Source organism: Alligator mississippiensis, chromosome 2 (genome assembly GCF_030867095.1).
Source record: "Alligator mississippiensis isolate rAllMis1 chromosome 2, rAllMis1, whole genome shotgun sequence".
Taxonomy (NCBI): Eukaryota; Metazoa; Chordata; order Crocodylia; family Alligatoridae; genus Alligator; species Alligator mississippiensis.
Window position 1 is genome coordinate 176,799,672 of NC_081825.1, and position 16,294 is coordinate 176,815,965.

Genomic DNA, 16,294 nt, shown 5'->3' on the forward strand with positions numbered 1-16,294 from the left:
AAATGGAGGCTGCTCTGCCCTCTCCTCCAATCCCAGGACCCTCCTGTAGTCATGTGACTGCCTCATTGGGGCTAGCCCACACCTGCAGGCCGCCCTGCTGCCACTCCAAGTCCTTAAAGTGTCAGGTACCAACGGTGCTCTGCCACACCCCTATTTGCTAGAGATAATGATAATAATAATTTTTAAAATTACCATTTTTGAGCCCCTTTTCTGTCCAGGCAGCTTCCCAGTTTGCCCATGCCTGTGTCCATCCCTGGAGGTTAGTTTGCCTTCCCCTCATAGTACAGTCCCTGGGGAATGGCCTACTTCTCAGCAGATTCATGAGTGGGGCAACTGCTGAAGGCACAGCAGGGTGGGGAGCAATATGGGAAGCATCTTATGGATCTCAGCAGTGACTGGTCTCCTCCTTTATCATGTGTTAAGGAGAGGTCATATTATTGCTGGTCTCCAAAGGTGTGGGTCCCAGATCTCCTCCTCCTCAGCCAGGTTGCTGGTGGCTACAGGCTAAAGATAAGGATCTGGCAAAGGATCCTCAGGGATCCAACATAATGCCTCTATGAGCCACCCATGCTGGGGTAGGGTAGGTATAGCAGGTGTGGCCCCTGGGGTTGCTGCTGGTACCCCTTGGTGGCCATGTAAAACCTGCCTCACTGCAGCTCCTTACTGTATTCTCCCTGCTCCTTCATCTGCCATGCCTTGATGTATATGAACTGGGAGGCTTCCCCTGAATCCTGGAGTGATCCCAGTTGCCTTTAACTGGCCTTGCCAGATCCTCAGCTCTCTTGGTTGCTCTCTGGACCCTTAGTCTGCCACCCAGCTATTTGATGCCCTGCTGGCCTTTACCCTGCCTTGCAGGCACCACTCATGGTCCTTTCTGTGCCTCAGGACATGAAGATGAGCATACCTACATATGTTGGCGGGGGGTGGGCTACAGACCTGCAAGGAGTTAACATAGTGCTCCATAAAAACAAAAATAATGGGTTCCAACTCCTAAATTGGGGTAATTGGGCTCAGTCTGGTGAAGGATTTCCCTTGAAAGAAATAGGATAAAACCCTACCAGGTCAGCTTGCACCAGTTTAGGTTGTATCTGTCTGTCTGTTCTGGAATTAAAACATGGCCAAGGCAATCCCTGCCACTTACTGTTGAGGTGAAGCAATAGCCATTAACTGTGTGAGTTATACCAGGATAGCTCCAGTTTTATATATTGGTATGTAAAAGGGATGTAAATTATAAAACTATACCAGGTATAATTTACATTGCCTGTCCATGCCCTCAGTTTGAATCTGCTTCTAGATCTCAAAAAGGCCATGTGAGTGAAGGAAATTTTCTATGAACACTATTGAAAGATTCTCTCCTCCCTCTTTGGTGGCCAAAAAGGATAAGAAGAAGGCTAAAATATGAAAAACTGTTCTTTTTTGGATGGCTATATCCTAGAAACTCTTATATTATATGAAGGTTGAATGTGGGTGCAGAGCCTCACTGCAATGAATGGAAGGGTGGGTACAGAGATGCAACTGCTAGAGGATTATTCTTTTATCTTGGGTGAAAGATGTAAGGCAAAAAAACCCCACAAAGATCTATTTCTCCCTTCTGGACAGCTCGTCACTTCTGGATCCTTCTCAATTGCAGGTGAAAAAAAAAGACGTACCAATACAATGCCTCTACACTAATGCTTGTAGCATGGGAAATAAGCAGGAGGAACTTGCCCTCTGGATAGCTAGTACAAACACAGACATAGTAGGGCTCACAGAAACCTGGTGGGATTCATCCCATGACTGGGCAGTAAACATTAGGGGCTACAGACTATACAGGCGGGTTAGAACAGGGAGGAAAGTTGGGGGTGTGGTGCTCTATGTCAAAGAGCAATACATGTCCTCAACTAACAGAATGGGGTCAGAGGAGGGGCAGGCTGAAGTGCTCTGGGTCAGAATACAGTGGGGTCATGTGGAAAGGGACTTAACAGTGGGGGTCTACTATAGACCACCCAACCAAGGGGAAGAGCTGGACCATGAATTCTCGGGCCAGCTTGCGGAGGCACTTAAGGCAAAGGATGTAGTCGTCATGGATGATCTAAACTACCCGGACATCTGCTGGGAGGAGCAGTCAGCCACGTTGGACCACTCACGAAAGTCCTTGCTGAGATACAGGACCTCCACCTAACCCAGGAGGTGCACAGTCCCACCAGGGGGAAAGCCCTGCTGGACCTGGTCCTGGTCACTGGCAATGACCTGGTGAGGGGACTCCAGGTTCTTGACCACCTGGGTGACAGCTATCACCGCCTACTGGAATTCACCATCCAGTGCAGGGTGTCAAGGGCCTGAAATAAGGCAGTAGCCCTTGACTTCAAGAGGGCCAACTTCAACGAGTTGAGGAGTTTGGTAGGAGAGGCACTGGGGTCCTGGAGAATTGGGGAACTGGGTGTCTGAGATGAGTGGTCATTCCTTAAGGAGATGATCCTCCGTGCCCAAGAGGTGACAGTCCCAATGAGAATCAAAGTGGGCAAGAGTGCTCAAAAGCCCCCTGGCTCACCAAAGGCATTCAGGAAAGCCAAAAAAGAGGCGTACACCCAGTGGAAGAGAAGGGCTATCACCAAAGAGGAGAATACCTCCATCGCTCGGGCTTGTAGGGGGGCTGTTAGGAAAGCTAAGGCAGATATGGAACTAGGGCTAGCATCAAGGATCAAGGACAACAAAAAGTCCTTTTTTAAATACGTAGGGAGTATGAAGAAAGCACCGGGTAATGTGGGGCCCCTGAAGGATACGCTAGGCAATCTGGTGGTTACACCAGAGGAAAAGGCAGACCTTTTAAACAATTTCTTTGCCTCCATTTTTTTGTGCAGGGACCAGGACTCCCCCACTGAGATTCAGGATGGACTCAGGCATGACTCTGACAGGCCTAGGGTTGGGGAGGACCGAGTTAGGGAACTTCTGGAGGGGCTAGATGTGTTCAAATCAGCAGGTCCAGATGCTCTTCACCCCAGGGTGTTGAGGGAATTGGCAGGGGTTATTGAAGGACCTCTGACATGGCTTTACGAGCACTCGTGGTGCTTTGGCCAGATGCCAGATGACTGGAAGAGGGCCAATGTGGTCCCCATTTTCAAAAAAGGGAGGAGGGAGGACCTGGGCAACTATAGGCCCGTTAGTCTTACTTTGGTCCTGGGGAAGCTCTTTGAGAATATTATCCAGCACATCTGGGAAGGACCGGCTGGAGGGACTATGCTTGGGGCAACCAGCATGGGTTCATTAGAGGCAGGTCCTGTCAGACCAACCAGATTGCCTTCTATGATCAGGTCACAAAATCATTGGATGCAGGTGTCGCGGTGAACGTAGTCTTTCTGGACTTCAGGAAGGCCTTTGACATTGTCTCCCATCCCATTCTCATTAAAAAGCTAGGTGACTGTGGCATTGATGTCTACACAGTCAGATGGGTCGCAAACTGGCTGAGGGACTGCACCCAGGGAGTAGTAGTGGATGGGTCATATTCAACCTAGAGGGATGTGGGCGGTGGGGTCCCCCAGGGCTCGGTCCTTGGGCCCGCACTGTTTAATCTCTTTATTAGCGACTTGGATGAGGGGGTGAAAAGCACACTGTTCAAATTCGCTGACAACACCAAGATCTGGGGCTAGGTGGGCACGCTAGAAGGGAGGGACAGGATGCAGCTGGACCTGGACAGGTTACAGGGGTGGGTGAATGAGAATAGGATGGGATTCAGTACTGACAAGTGTAAGGTCCTGCACTTGGGCAGTAAGAACCAGCAGTATACCTATAGGCCGGGGAACTCCCTTCTCAAAAGCACAGTGGCAGAAAGAGATCTTGGAGTCATTATTGATTCCAAAACGAACATGGGCCGCCAATGTGAGGATGCGGTCAGTAAGGCCAACCGCACCTTGTCATGCATCCACAGATGCATCACAAGCAGGGCCAAGGAGGTGATCCTCTCCCTCTATGCGACACTGGTCAGGCCACAGTTGGAGTACTGCATCCAGTTCTGGGCGACGCACTTTAGGAGGGATGTGGCCAGCATCAAGAGGGTCCAGAGGAGGGCCACTCTCATGATCCGGGGACAGCAGGGCAGACCCTATGAGGAGAGGCTATGGGACCTGAACCTGTTCAGCCTCTACAAGAGAAGGCTGAGAGGGGATCTGGTGGCCATCTACAAACGTACCAAGGGGTACCACTGGAGAATGGGAGAAACCCATGCACCTCCCAGAGTAACAAGGAATAACGGCCATAAGCCATAGATTCATAAGAGTAGATTCAGACTGGACATTAGAAGGCACTACTTCACAGTCAGGGCAGCTAGGATCTGGAACCAGCTTCCAAGGGAAATGGTGCTAGCTCCTACCTTGGGGGTCTTTAAGAGGAGGCTGGATAGTTACCTCGCTGGGGTCATATGAGCCCAGTATTCTCTCCTGCCCAGGGCAGGGGGTCGGACTTGATGATCTACTTAGGTCCCTTCTGACCCTACATCTATAACTCTATGAATCTATGAACAAGATGCCCCCCTGGCCTGTGGAGATTCTGAGAGAAACATTCTTTCCTGACTTCATGCTAAAGGAGTCTCCGTGTAACCAGGTCCTTGAAAACCATGCCCTGGAATATCATAACGCAGGGGCAGGCAATTATTTTGGGCAGAGGGCCGCTTACTGAGTTTTGGCAAGCCATCGAGGGCCTCATAACAGGCAGCCCAGGACAGATTAATATTAATTTTCTAAATTTTTTAGGGGCCCCATGGGCTGGATAGTATGGCCTGGTGGGCCACACCCAGCCCCTGGGCCACATTTTGCTCACCCCTGTCATAACGGATGCAGCTACCTGAAACATTTACTGTGCAGTTGACCAATTAATTGAACAGTAAACATATCAGCGTCTACACGTGTGCCCCTACTAGAGTGCATGAAACTAATGAGCTGTGCAGCAAGGTAATTTTGTAAAATAAGTACTACCCTGTTGTGGAGTTTTTTCATGTGCAGCAGCACACGTGTAGACACTGCCTCAGCTGGCTGAGGAACAGAGGCTCAACGAATGGCTAGCCAGCAGGCAGCCCTGCGCTGAGGCACCCTGCATTTCAGCCAGCCTCTCTGTAGCCTAGAGCTGGGTCAGAGCAGCCCTGGGATGGCAGGCTCACCTGCTCCCCCATCTTCATGTGCCACTCTAGGGCTGGCTGGGGCACAGTGTGCCTCAGCCCAGGGGTTGCATGCCAGCCCCCACCCCTGCAGCACATAGAGCCAGGTCAGAGCATCCCTGAACTGGCAGGCTGACCTCATGAGTCCCCTGCCAGCTGGACTGTCCTGACTGGGCTCCATGTGGTGCATACAAATACATTTCAGAGCAATTTGCTCTGGAGATTTTGCTCCTGGGTACCCATTCAAACAGTGTACTCTGGAGCCAAAAACCTTTGAGCAATAAGCTTTAGAATTTATTGGTGCACACGTAGACGTGCTCACAGGGATCTCACCCCAGAGTGCCAGACACCCAGATCTAACAGACACCCAGGCTCTAGGGCAGCTTGACTTCTCTTCACAATGTGCAGTCACACTGTGCTAACTGTACCTGTGGTTTTTGGCTGCAACCATAGGAAATAGTTGGGGAGGGAGTGAAAAGATGAACAGTGGCCAGATAATAATTAGTATCATTTTAAAAAGAGTGTTTTTTCTCAGTGTACCAATTTTGTGACACACAGCTAATTCATGTACTCCCCATGGTCTATTGTCCTTTCCCATCAATGGCCATAAATACTCATCTCTGGCAATGGTTAAGTAGGTCTCATTTTTTCAGATATACCATATAACAATAACCCATGTCCTTTATGATAACTCATGACTTTTCAGGCGAAGAGCACCCTGTGGATGAATATTGGTTGGGATAAGCATGCTGAGGACGAGAATGGTGATGCATCATGAGGTATTACACCAGCTGTCTGTCCATGACAAGGGTCATAAGCTCTATTGATTGCTGCTACTGTTCCAGGGCTGGAGAATTTTCATCAGTGAGTGCCATAAAATAGGCTCTAAATTCAGAGAGGTGAAGCTATGGGGAAGGTTTAGGAAAGGAGATTGTTAATAATTAGACTTCACATTGCTCTGATCATAGCCAGTTTTAAAATTAGAACAAAGGGCTCAAGATCTGAGCACTGTATCTTTTATGAGGAAATCTCAAGGGGACTGCTATTACCTGGTGAATGCTGGGTTAGGAACAAGTGGTACTGCCATTGTGTCTCTCACTGCTTCCCTCTCCAGCCAACAGCTGGAAATACAGAGCCAAGAGGAAACATTTGATGCTGAAAACCTAGTTCACCAAAGATCCTGTCGGTCTACCAGTCCCACGCTCTTCCCCCAGCTCTGCCCTGAGATCTCACCTGGATTTAGGCCTTCAACTGACTGGAACAGTGATGAATTCTCAAATAAATTTTCAGATATGGGCAACCTGAGATCACTTATTAATTATAATTTTAAATCTGGAACAGGAATAAAATGGGAGTAGAGGTTCAGTTGCTCCTAGATAAGGTACCCTCTATGGCTTCAGTAGGAAGGAAGTTGTGCTTCTAAATAGGCACCAGGTAGCCCATATTTAAATTCTAGTGCAGACACAGAAAGGGCAGCATTGCCGTGGTGGATTACCTCTTAAGGTCCACCTAGGCCAGTATCCTTTTTATCACAATAGTCATCTTTGGAGGAAGGGATAAGAAACGCACAGTAGCAGTTGTAGGATAATCTGTTTCCTAATGTTGGTCTCATTTTGGAGTCCAGTTGTAAGAGATCAGCTTCAGCCTGGAAGTAAGGAGTTGAATATCCCTGCTAGAATGTACTGTCCTCAATGACAGCAACACTGAAAATACTGATTGTCCATATAACTGCTCTGTCCTTTTACAAATGGGGTGAAGTTCTGGACCTCAGACCTTCTATAGCAGGGAGGTTTGCAGAGTAATTATCCCCTGTGAATAAAATCATACATGGGGATCAAAATGAAATTAATTCCCTGCTCCCCTCTCCCCCAACCCCTTGCTGCTACTCCTACCAAAAGAGGTTTTCACTTTTTTTTTGCAGCCTGGGGATCCAGCTGACCCAGTAAATCTGGTTCCTACAACCTCACGAGTCTTCAATCGTGACATACCCCCCATCATGGAGACGGTGGCATTCCTTCTCCTCCCCGCAATCACAAAGTGTTCTTACAGCTCCCGGAGTGTGTGCACTTGTGCAGCTGTCAGGATGATTACATCTAATTGGGCTGAATTGGGTTGGATTGGCTTGCCTGGCAGCAGCCAAAAAATGGGTAGGGGCTCTGTGCAGCTCATTCACCCCCACCCCCATCCCCTGGAGCTGCCTCTTCTCAGCTGCTAAGAAAGCAGTTCTCAAGTGCAATCAAGGGACTGTAGTGAGGACCAAGGAATGATTCCCCACCGCCCCCCTTCAGCCCACCACCCACCCACCCACCCACCCACACACACACACACACACACACACACACACACACAGACATGTCTTTCCCTCCTGTCTGTGTCTTGCAGCATCTCTGACTCTGACATCATTCTCTGCAGCAGCCAATGGCATTGTCCCGCCTCCTTCCCTTCTCACTGCTCTGATGCTGAGCAGCCCTGTCAGTCTTGTGGTCCAGGCTCAGGGGATGGGGGCTGATGCAGCGTAGAGCCCAGCCGCCCAGGACCCTGCAGGCTGGCAATTCATCACCCCAGCTGATCCCATGCAAGAAGGGGGGACGATGCGGCTGGGCAGACGTGCCATAATGTACACTGTGGAGACGGTTCCCAAGGGGAAGAACAGAGTGATGGGGGTGAGTACGGCAGAGCCAGGAGCTGGGACATTGTGTGGAGGGGGCTACATAGGGAATGGGGAGTAGGGAGAATGACTCATCCTGAATTGGCTCCTATAGGTGCCTCCAAAAGCCAGGGAAAAGGGACAAATCTTCCCCTCTGTGCTGTGCTGTGCTGTGCAGGACCTCAGTATCAGAGGATCATATTGCTCCATTCTAGCCTGAAATCTCCTGGGCTACCCTTGTGCTTCCCCTCGCCCTCCTCCCCCCAACCAAGCTTATTGCCTTGGGTGGCAGGGGTTCTGCTGAGACCCTCCATGAGCTCCTCGCCCTCAAGTGCCCGTGACCATCAGCCTGTGTGTGTGCAGGTGGATCTCTGACATCCTGATTCTCTGGCTTGCAAAGCAAGTGAGGAGGCAAGGGCTTGGGTAGCAGAGACCGGTGCTGGCATCTCTTCCAGCCTGTGCCTCTCACACTACTGACAAAACAAGTAATTAGGGATGGGGGTCTGTGTGCACTTAAGGGGTGTGGTTAACATCCAAAGAGCTAGTTCTCATCTCTCCCACCCCATCCACCAAGTGAACATGGGGTTGGGGAAGGGCTCAGGGAGATAGGGCATCTAACTAGCCAGCCAGACAGGATGAGGGTCCCCTTGTACCTCAGCAGGTGTCTTGGCTCTGTTTTGGGTTCCAGCTTCTGCCCTGCTCCCACATTCAGAGGGGGATGGCAGAGGCTGGGAGCCTTGTGTACAACCAAGGCCCTGGTCCTGTTGTAATCTTCCTCTTCTCCCTGGGAGCTCCAGAGGTCTGCAGCCTGCACCCAGCCAGGTAATGCTGAGCGCCTGCAGGTTTGCTAAGCTGATAGGAGTTGGGGATTTAGGTATAGCCTTGGTCCAAGCTATAGCACTGGTGCAGCATGTAAGGGGAAAACCTTTCTTAGAGATTTTCACTGGTTGAGGACACTGTGTGTAGCTCACAGGGATTAATGCTGGGATAAATGGGCGTGAAATGGAAAGCAAGGTCAGGCTGCAGCAGAAGGAGAAATCTTTGCACAAGTCCATTCAAGGGGCCTTTGGTGAGGCTCTTCCAGAGACCACTGAAGAGATCAGAACTCATTACACAGTGATCATCCAGTCCTTGCTGTTGGGCCCTGGCTATAGGCCTGGAAAGGATGGGGCCATGAGTCAAACACTGCTGAGCTCTAACTCACACGTGATAGGGCTGCAGCAAGTCAGCTTGCTGCTCTGCCTCAATATCCTCTTCCCACCAAACAGGGTAGTCACTTAGCCAGCTTTCCTTGGCTAATATTTGTGCTACCAACACATGTTCAGGCTTGAGCCTTGGATCTTCAGAGTTAGACGTGCACCTCTACCACTTGAGCTAAAGGACGCACTATCTCCAGTGCAAGCTGCAACAGCTTCATAAAGAGACTCCTTGCGGATGCTGGTACTGTGTCCCAAGCACTCTGGAAACAGAGGGCTTGAGACCAGCCAGAGTGATGCTCCCAGAATGGCCCTTTTTCTGGGCTTAGTGCACATGAATGTCAGTAAGTGGGTGGAGAAGAGTTAGGAACATCCCCCCCCTGACAGCACCAGAGATGCAACATAGACATACCTATTCTCCTCTTGCATGCGCTACACTGACATTGCTTTGACCATGCAGGTCGACTTCAAAGTCTGCCCATGCCCATGCCCCTTGCATCCTTTTCAGAGCCAGTAAGGTGTGGCCAGGGGTGAATATAATGCACATTATTGCTGCAATTATTCTCTCAGACCATCCAGATCATGACTGGCTTCATGCACATCGGCTTCGGGATCGTCCTGACAACCCTCACAAACGTCTACAGCTCTCTCTTTGTGGTTGGCGAGATCCCATTCTTGGGAGGAGTGTCTGTGAGTAGCATGAATGGAGCTGAATGAATCTGAGTTGGACTGGTTTCCCCTGGCCATCTCGTGCCCTGCCCTCTCCACCTGCCTCCCCCTGAGCTTCCCATCAGCATCCCATCTCTGGTTGGGGTTTGTCTCTTAGATGCATATGCAGAGGACTGGGATGCTAATGGAGCACATGGATTATTAGCTGTATGATGGGAACCAAGGTCACAGATCAAGTCCCTCTGGTCCTTGGTACTGTCCCACCCCAGCACAAAAAGATGCCCTGCCTTAAAGAACTTAATCATGTGTACACAGTAACATTTTGCTAGCATTGCCTCATCAAAAAGATAGCACCCCATAGGCAATTTAGTTTGCCAGAAAGATCCCTGGTACAGATGTGGCTATACTGACAAAAACATTTCCATCAGCTCAGTCTACATTGGCAGAGGTGGTACAGAGGTACACTGGCAGGAAAGTTCCTTCTGTTGGCATGTTCTGTGTCTCCACAAGGGGGCACGGCAGCCTCAGCAGATGCTCCTCTAGTGTAGACAAGCCCTGCGTGATGGATGCTTAATGCCCTGATCCAGATTAATCCTACCCCTCAGCCACACGGCAGGGAAGCTCCTGGTTTTGGGCATCCAGAGAGGTCACTGCTTTTGGGTGGACGGGATCTCTGTCTCCTGCGCTGCCCAAAGGATTCAGACCAGCAGGGAGGAAGATTCCAGTCTCCCCCTCTCCCTGATTTCCATCACAGACACTGGAGATGGGTCCTCAAAAAGGGAAACTGAGCTGATCCATGAAATGAAAGACAGTCACAAGTTAATGCACTGATTGTTTCCTCTTTGCCACTCAGTTCATCATTTCTGGATGCCTCTCAATTGGAGCTGAAAAAAGCCCTACCGAGTGTGCGGTGAGTCCTAAAGGATCTTTGGCCTGAGTTTAATTCTCCTCTGACCAGGCTCAAATCAGAAATCTTGTGCATGCAGGACTAAAGGGACAGGGGGCTGAATTTCAATCTTGTTCCCAGGACAGAGCTGAGGGATGCCTGGGTGGGATCTCTTCAGGGCAGGGCAAGGGTTCACATGAAGCCACTGTTGGTGCAACAGGAAATTCCTCTTCAGTGCATTGGCCAAATTTCAGCCAGAATTTTATGCAATGAAAACATGGGGACTCAGCGAGACTGAAGCATTTATAGATGTGTCTGTTTGCCACATTGTTCAAGCTGGGGGCAAAATAAAAATTCCAAACAGTTTCTTTTTAATATTTTCTAAAAGAAGGATTTCAACTATTTTTTAAAATCCAAAGTGACTTTCATTTTGGATTTTCTTTCAATATTACTTTTAAAATGATAAAAAAAAGAGAACACTTGGAGTGTTGTGGCTTAAACAAAATGTTTTGATCCCCCAGAACAAAATGTTTTCTACTTTTTAATTCACCAAAATGTTTTTTGTTTGTTTGCTTTCTTTTTTTACCTTTTGGAACTCTCAGTGAGCCACAATAGTTGCACAGATCTAGTGTAGTGATTTTATTCACCACTACAGGTGCAGGATGACAAGACAGAGATGTTGCTATCCCTGTAAATTATCCCTGTAATATTGTAATGTTGGGAGATGGCCAGTGCCAATGAGTTCTCTGCAGACTACAGGATTTGTAGCCTCCATCCACTAATCCCATCTCTCAGTCTCAGCTATGTGAAGCGCAATAACCAACCATGTACCAGCCTAATATGGTCTAGAGTGACAGGCACCCAAAGGCCTCCAAACTAGAAAAAACGACATTCATGTACAGAATGGATTATCTTTAAGATCCTTCTAGCCCTGTATCCTGTCTCTGACAAAGGCTGGTATCAGATGCATCAGAATGTGTAAGAAGCTGCATAAGCTGCCCCTACTGGAAGCTCTTCTGTAGGATGATGACGCTCATAAATAAACGGTGACTGACTTGCTCTCTGAACCTGCACAGTTTAACTCTTCTAAGTATACAGTATGGAGACATAACACATTTATAGTGGTATAACATACATCCATTTAAACACAGGTTTAAGTTACACGGGTATCTGAAGCAGACAGCTAGCATATCTCTGAGGGTTTCTGTCTGCAGTCGGTGCTATTACAGTGCCTTCTCAGTAAGTGGAAAGGAGCCATTGATAACCCGTTTGCACTGCTACCCTGGGATGAAGCTGACTAGAGCAGTGGACACACAGCCCATATGCTGCTATAACTTACATCAGTGCATAGCTTTGAAGTTGATCCTTGGAAAGTCTAACATCCCAAGGTGCAGTGACATTGGGGTAGACCAATAATGTAATTTAACCACTTAACATTTACACCAGTGTAAAGGCAGATTATAATGGTGTAAAGGTCCCATGTGTCCATGCCATGAATTATGTGTAGTCTTGTCTAATGTAATTGTGATGTTCTTATTTTCCCTATAAACATCCAATCCTATTCAGCTCTTGCGACTTCAGGGTGAGGGCTGCAGGCATCATTCTATTTGAATTCTGCTGCTCCCTATTGCAGGTCAGCTCAAAAAAGGATAAACTATCTTAGGGTGGTTGAGCTTCCAGTGTGTGGATTTTCACTGGCTTCAGTACAGGCAGAGCCAGGTGTTCCAGATACAAACTGGGTGGCACGGGCACGTGGTTCAAGTTATTTGCCAGGATTCCATCTGATTAGTATTTCATCTGCATCTAGCAACTGCATTCACTGTCAATTTGTGTCTTCCAGGTGAAAGGCAGCCAGACCATGAATGTCATCAGTGCTATCTTTGCACTACTGGGGATCACGTCTTTTATAATAGATCTGAATTTAAATGGCCTGTACCGTTCAGAGTTTGATTATTACAACTATCTAGTGATGGTAAGTGAGGGTCCCAATCCTACCAGCACTCAACATTCCTTGGTTTGGGATGCTTGTTGTTGGACGGTTTTGGGCTCTCCTAAGCTCACATGTAAAACTACTGATGAATTGATGGAGAGAAGGAAGGATCTATTAGGGGGAAGGGACCTTGAAAGGGCCAACCTCTGGCACAGAACCAGGGTGTGCTATTGCTAATACACCCCAGGTAGACTCCTGTCCAGCCCTCTTCTTGAAAACTTCCAGTGAAGGAGATTCCACAAGTTCCCTGGGCAGTTTGTCCCATTGTCCCACTGCTCTTACAGTTAGGAAGTTTTCTCTGGGATTTCATCTAAATCCGATAAGCCTTTACCTCTTGTCCTGCCTGCTGTGTCAAAGAATGACTGTTGCTTCTGTGTAAACTTTGGTGACTCCTGCTCAGTGCTCCAAAGGGCCGAAGTTCCTGCCATTTATCATTTTTATGGTAGGCCTGGAAGGGCCTGAGATCTGGGACCTGCTGTGCTTGTTGGTCTGCAGGCACTTAGGGCTGGGAATGTCTCACAAATCCTTGAAGTAGGCAAACATATACATGCCATTGAAATTAGTAGAATCAAAGGGTATTTTCATGCCTAAGTTCCTCGAAAGATCAGGGCCTTTCAGTCTAAATGGTCCACGCAGTGTAAAGGTGGGAGGTGAGAGAGGAAGGAAGCATTCAAGCAGAGCATTTTACTAGGTAGAAAACATCCAAAACCTGGGGTCTGGTTCCAACTTAGCTTGATTTATAGGAGAGCAGCCCTGGGAGGTCCCACAACAAGTCCCCATTGTGCAAGGTGCTGTGGAAGACATAAGGAGACAAAACAGCCAAGGGGATTTGTGCTAACACTCACCCAGAAAACCCTCAGTGGACCTTGAGCGGGTGCTTTTGGCCTGATACTGGGGATCTGCTGATTCTAAGCAGGCTAGTTGTGAAGTTCCTCATCCCATGCTGAGGTCACAGTCCAGCCCAGCACTTTGGCACATGCATGATGTTGATGAAATATTATTGCATAAAGTAGCAAATCTCCCAAATCTCTGCCCCAGCATGCACTGGGCAGGACCAAAAGCCTAGTATGGCCCTCCTAGGGATATGTAGGGGATGTGCTATGACATTAAACATATGCAGTGAGGATGAGGAGATGGGATCTCAGCTGTTGAAAACTGGCATAGCTTCGCGGAAGTCAATTTGAAGCTGATTAAGACCACTGAAGTTCTGGCCCGCAGGGTGTAGAATCCTGGCAGAAGGTGAAGCCTAAATCTGGCACAGGAAACCCACTGGTATGACCCCTCCAGAGCACCTCAATGGGGGAGAGATAGAAGGAGGATTTTGTTCTGCCAGGGATGTTCTTGGGGCAGGGGGGCACCCCAAGGAGGAGTCAGTTGCATGCAGTATGCAGTAACCAGACCTGTAGGCCACATCCACTGACAGATGAGTGATGCTCATGGACATGCTGTTGTGGGTCTCTCTTTTCGAGCAGGCAGGAAACGGGATCTCCATCGTGCTGCTGATCTTCACGATCCTAGAGTTCTGCATTGCAGTTGCCACTGCACATTTTTGGTGCCGAGCGACCCGTGCTAACTCCAATGAGGTGAGCAATTTAAGGTCCAGGGGGGCTTTGGCCAGGTAGGACTATGGGAAGCCTGAGGAGATGCTCATTTCTGTTGATTCTGATCTCTGTTTAGTAAGCAGTGGTTCAGGGAGGCCCAATGGGGCTTGACTAACATGGGGTTCAGGAATAACTTGATTGTTGGAGTGACAAAGACAAGGGAAGGGGCTTCAATGATGGGATAGTACCTGGTTGCACTGGTGAGCAGGACACTGTCTAGTGGAGTCATTCTGGGGACACCCAGCAACTTCAATGGGTACTAGTACAGGGTCTATACAGGAAGATGCAGGTGGTAAGTCTTGGTCTTGCTGACAGAGAGTGCCAATTTCTTGTTTTCCAGGCCATGCTGATTGTGCCGAATGCTGTCAGGGCAGATCCCCTGGTTCCCACCACAGAACTGCTCCAACCACCAAATTACAACGAGGTGATTTATGATCCCAAGGATGAGGCTGAGTAGCAGGGCTGGGCAGGAGAAGGTACCTGTAGGAGGAATCATCCTGACAGCAGAAGCAGCTGCTCCTTCTCTGGGGAGCAGAAACTGACCCCTGCATGATGAACCTCCTTCAATTACTGCAGATATTCTAGCCCCTGCCTGTTTCCTCTCTGAGTTCAAAGAGGCAAGGTCTTTCTCCCCTCCTCCCTGCCCTCCCAGCACAGGGCCGATTCTGTCCCCTAATGAGAGTTTATTGAGACCCTGGTATGCAGGAGAGCCCAACAGGCAGCTATGGAATAGTCAGTGTTATTCCCCACCCCAAAAAGCTTCATGCTCTTATTCTGGTCTATGAGGATGTTGCATGGGTTGGCCAGTTGCCTGCTTTGCAGGGCAGAGCATAGCCAGGGCAATAGGGTGAAAGCGTGGCTAGGAGTCTACTGCTGTCTCTTGCTTCCTTTGTCACTGAATCCTGGCGTGACCCACTTAGGCCATGGTAAAGGCACTGGTGTGGGTAGGTAGAGGGTACAGCCTTCATAAACCCTTTCATCGCACCTTCTACACTCATCCTGCACCAGGTCAGCCATGAGTGCACCCTACTATCATCTTCTGGCCCAGTCTCCTGTGCAGAATGAGGGCCAGATCTTAGAGGGCTGGCAGCCACAGAAGAAAAACTTCCCTATTTGAGCTAGGATAGGCCTCACTTCATGGGTCATCCACTGCACAGGAGAACAGGATATGGTGTTAGAGGCACAGACATTTGCAGGTCTATTCTTCATCCCAACCCTCTACCCCCTCCAGCTAGAAGAACAGGATGCTATATTTACACAGAGAAAATGAAGCCTCCCACACAAACATGACAGCCACAGACAGGAAACCAGCAATATCTTATGGAGTTTATAACCAGGCTGTATACCTGATTTACTCATCCCTTCAAACAGCAGGGTATGGCTTTTTTTCTCCTATGTCACATGACCACAAAAGTTATATGCCTTTTATTGATCATCAGTAAAAGGTGTTCTTTGGAAAAGGCAGGTGGGGAATCCCTCCCCTAAGTTCAGTAGGTCTTGGATAGGGTTTTAAGAGCAAAGCTTAATTTCTCCTGGCTCTTAAAAGCCTGGTGGAAATTTCGGATTATTAGTCTGAGGTGACCATGGAGTGGTCAGAGTCATGTAGTTGTATACCTTGTGTCTTATAAGAGGTCTTGAAGTATATCAGGACCTACATACATGCCCTACATTGACCCAATCTTTTTACATTTGGTTGTATTTTTGTTGGTTTTATTAAATGTTTAAATTAAATTATTTGTTTGAAACTTTCAGTTCTGGATCTTTGGGTATTTTGTGCCACTTCTGAGTGAGATCTACACACACTCTCCTCGGCAGTTACTGTGGAGATGCCACAGACAGGCTAGCTCATGGAGTTGCAATGCTCTTCTCACCACCGCTGGCTGTTGTTATTTCTATGATGACATTCCCACGACAACATCCCATAGTATCACTGACTGACCCATACAGGTGGTGGTCTCATGCATCGTGTGCCTACTTTTGGGAAAGGCTTTGCCTATGAAGTTCTATGCAGTTGCACTCACAGTTTATGTATCTCAACATTTTAAGACCCCACATAAAAGGAACTGAAACCAAAGCTTTGCCTGCCTTGGATATGTGGCATAGAAAAGAAGGGAGAAAAATAGTGAACTCAAGACAGGGCGGGGGGTGAGTGTTAGGTAAGCAGCTTATCCTCTGAGTTG

General features: G+C 48.6%; 1 protein-coding gene across 1 annotated transcript; it reads left to right on the forward strand.

Annotated features, from left to right (window-relative positions):
• The first annotated feature begins 7,534 nt into the window (after positions 1-7,534).
• On the forward strand, positions 7,535-15,865 carry LOC109282631 (membrane-spanning 4-domains subfamily A member 15-like). The gene is made up of 6 exons (XM_019485293.2): positions 7,535-7,788; positions 9,539-9,658; positions 10,491-10,547; positions 12,364-12,495; positions 13,986-14,096; positions 14,455-15,865. The coding sequence occupies exons 1-6, from the start codon at positions 7,699-7,701 to the stop codon at positions 14,569-14,571; spliced, it is 627 nt and encodes a 208-aa protein (XP_019340838.1). The 5' UTR covers positions 7,535-7,698; the 3' UTR covers positions 14,572-15,865.
• Positions 15,866-16,294: the final 429 nt, after the last annotated feature.

Bases quoted from the DNA above. Each gene is read 5' to 3' on its own strand.
- LOC109282631 (XM_019485293.2), top strand. From the start codon at position 7,699: ATGCAAGAAGGGGGGACGATGCGGCTGGGCAGACGTGCCATAATGTAC. The intron at 7,789-9,538 runs GTGAGTACGGCA...TTATTCTCTCAG, and splicing joins GGAAGAACAGAGTGATGGGG to ACCATCCAGATCATGACTGG. The intron at 10,548-12,363 runs GTGAGTCCTAAA...TGTGTCTTCCAG, and splicing joins AAAGCCCTACCGAGTGTGCG to GTGAAAGGCAGCCAGACCAT.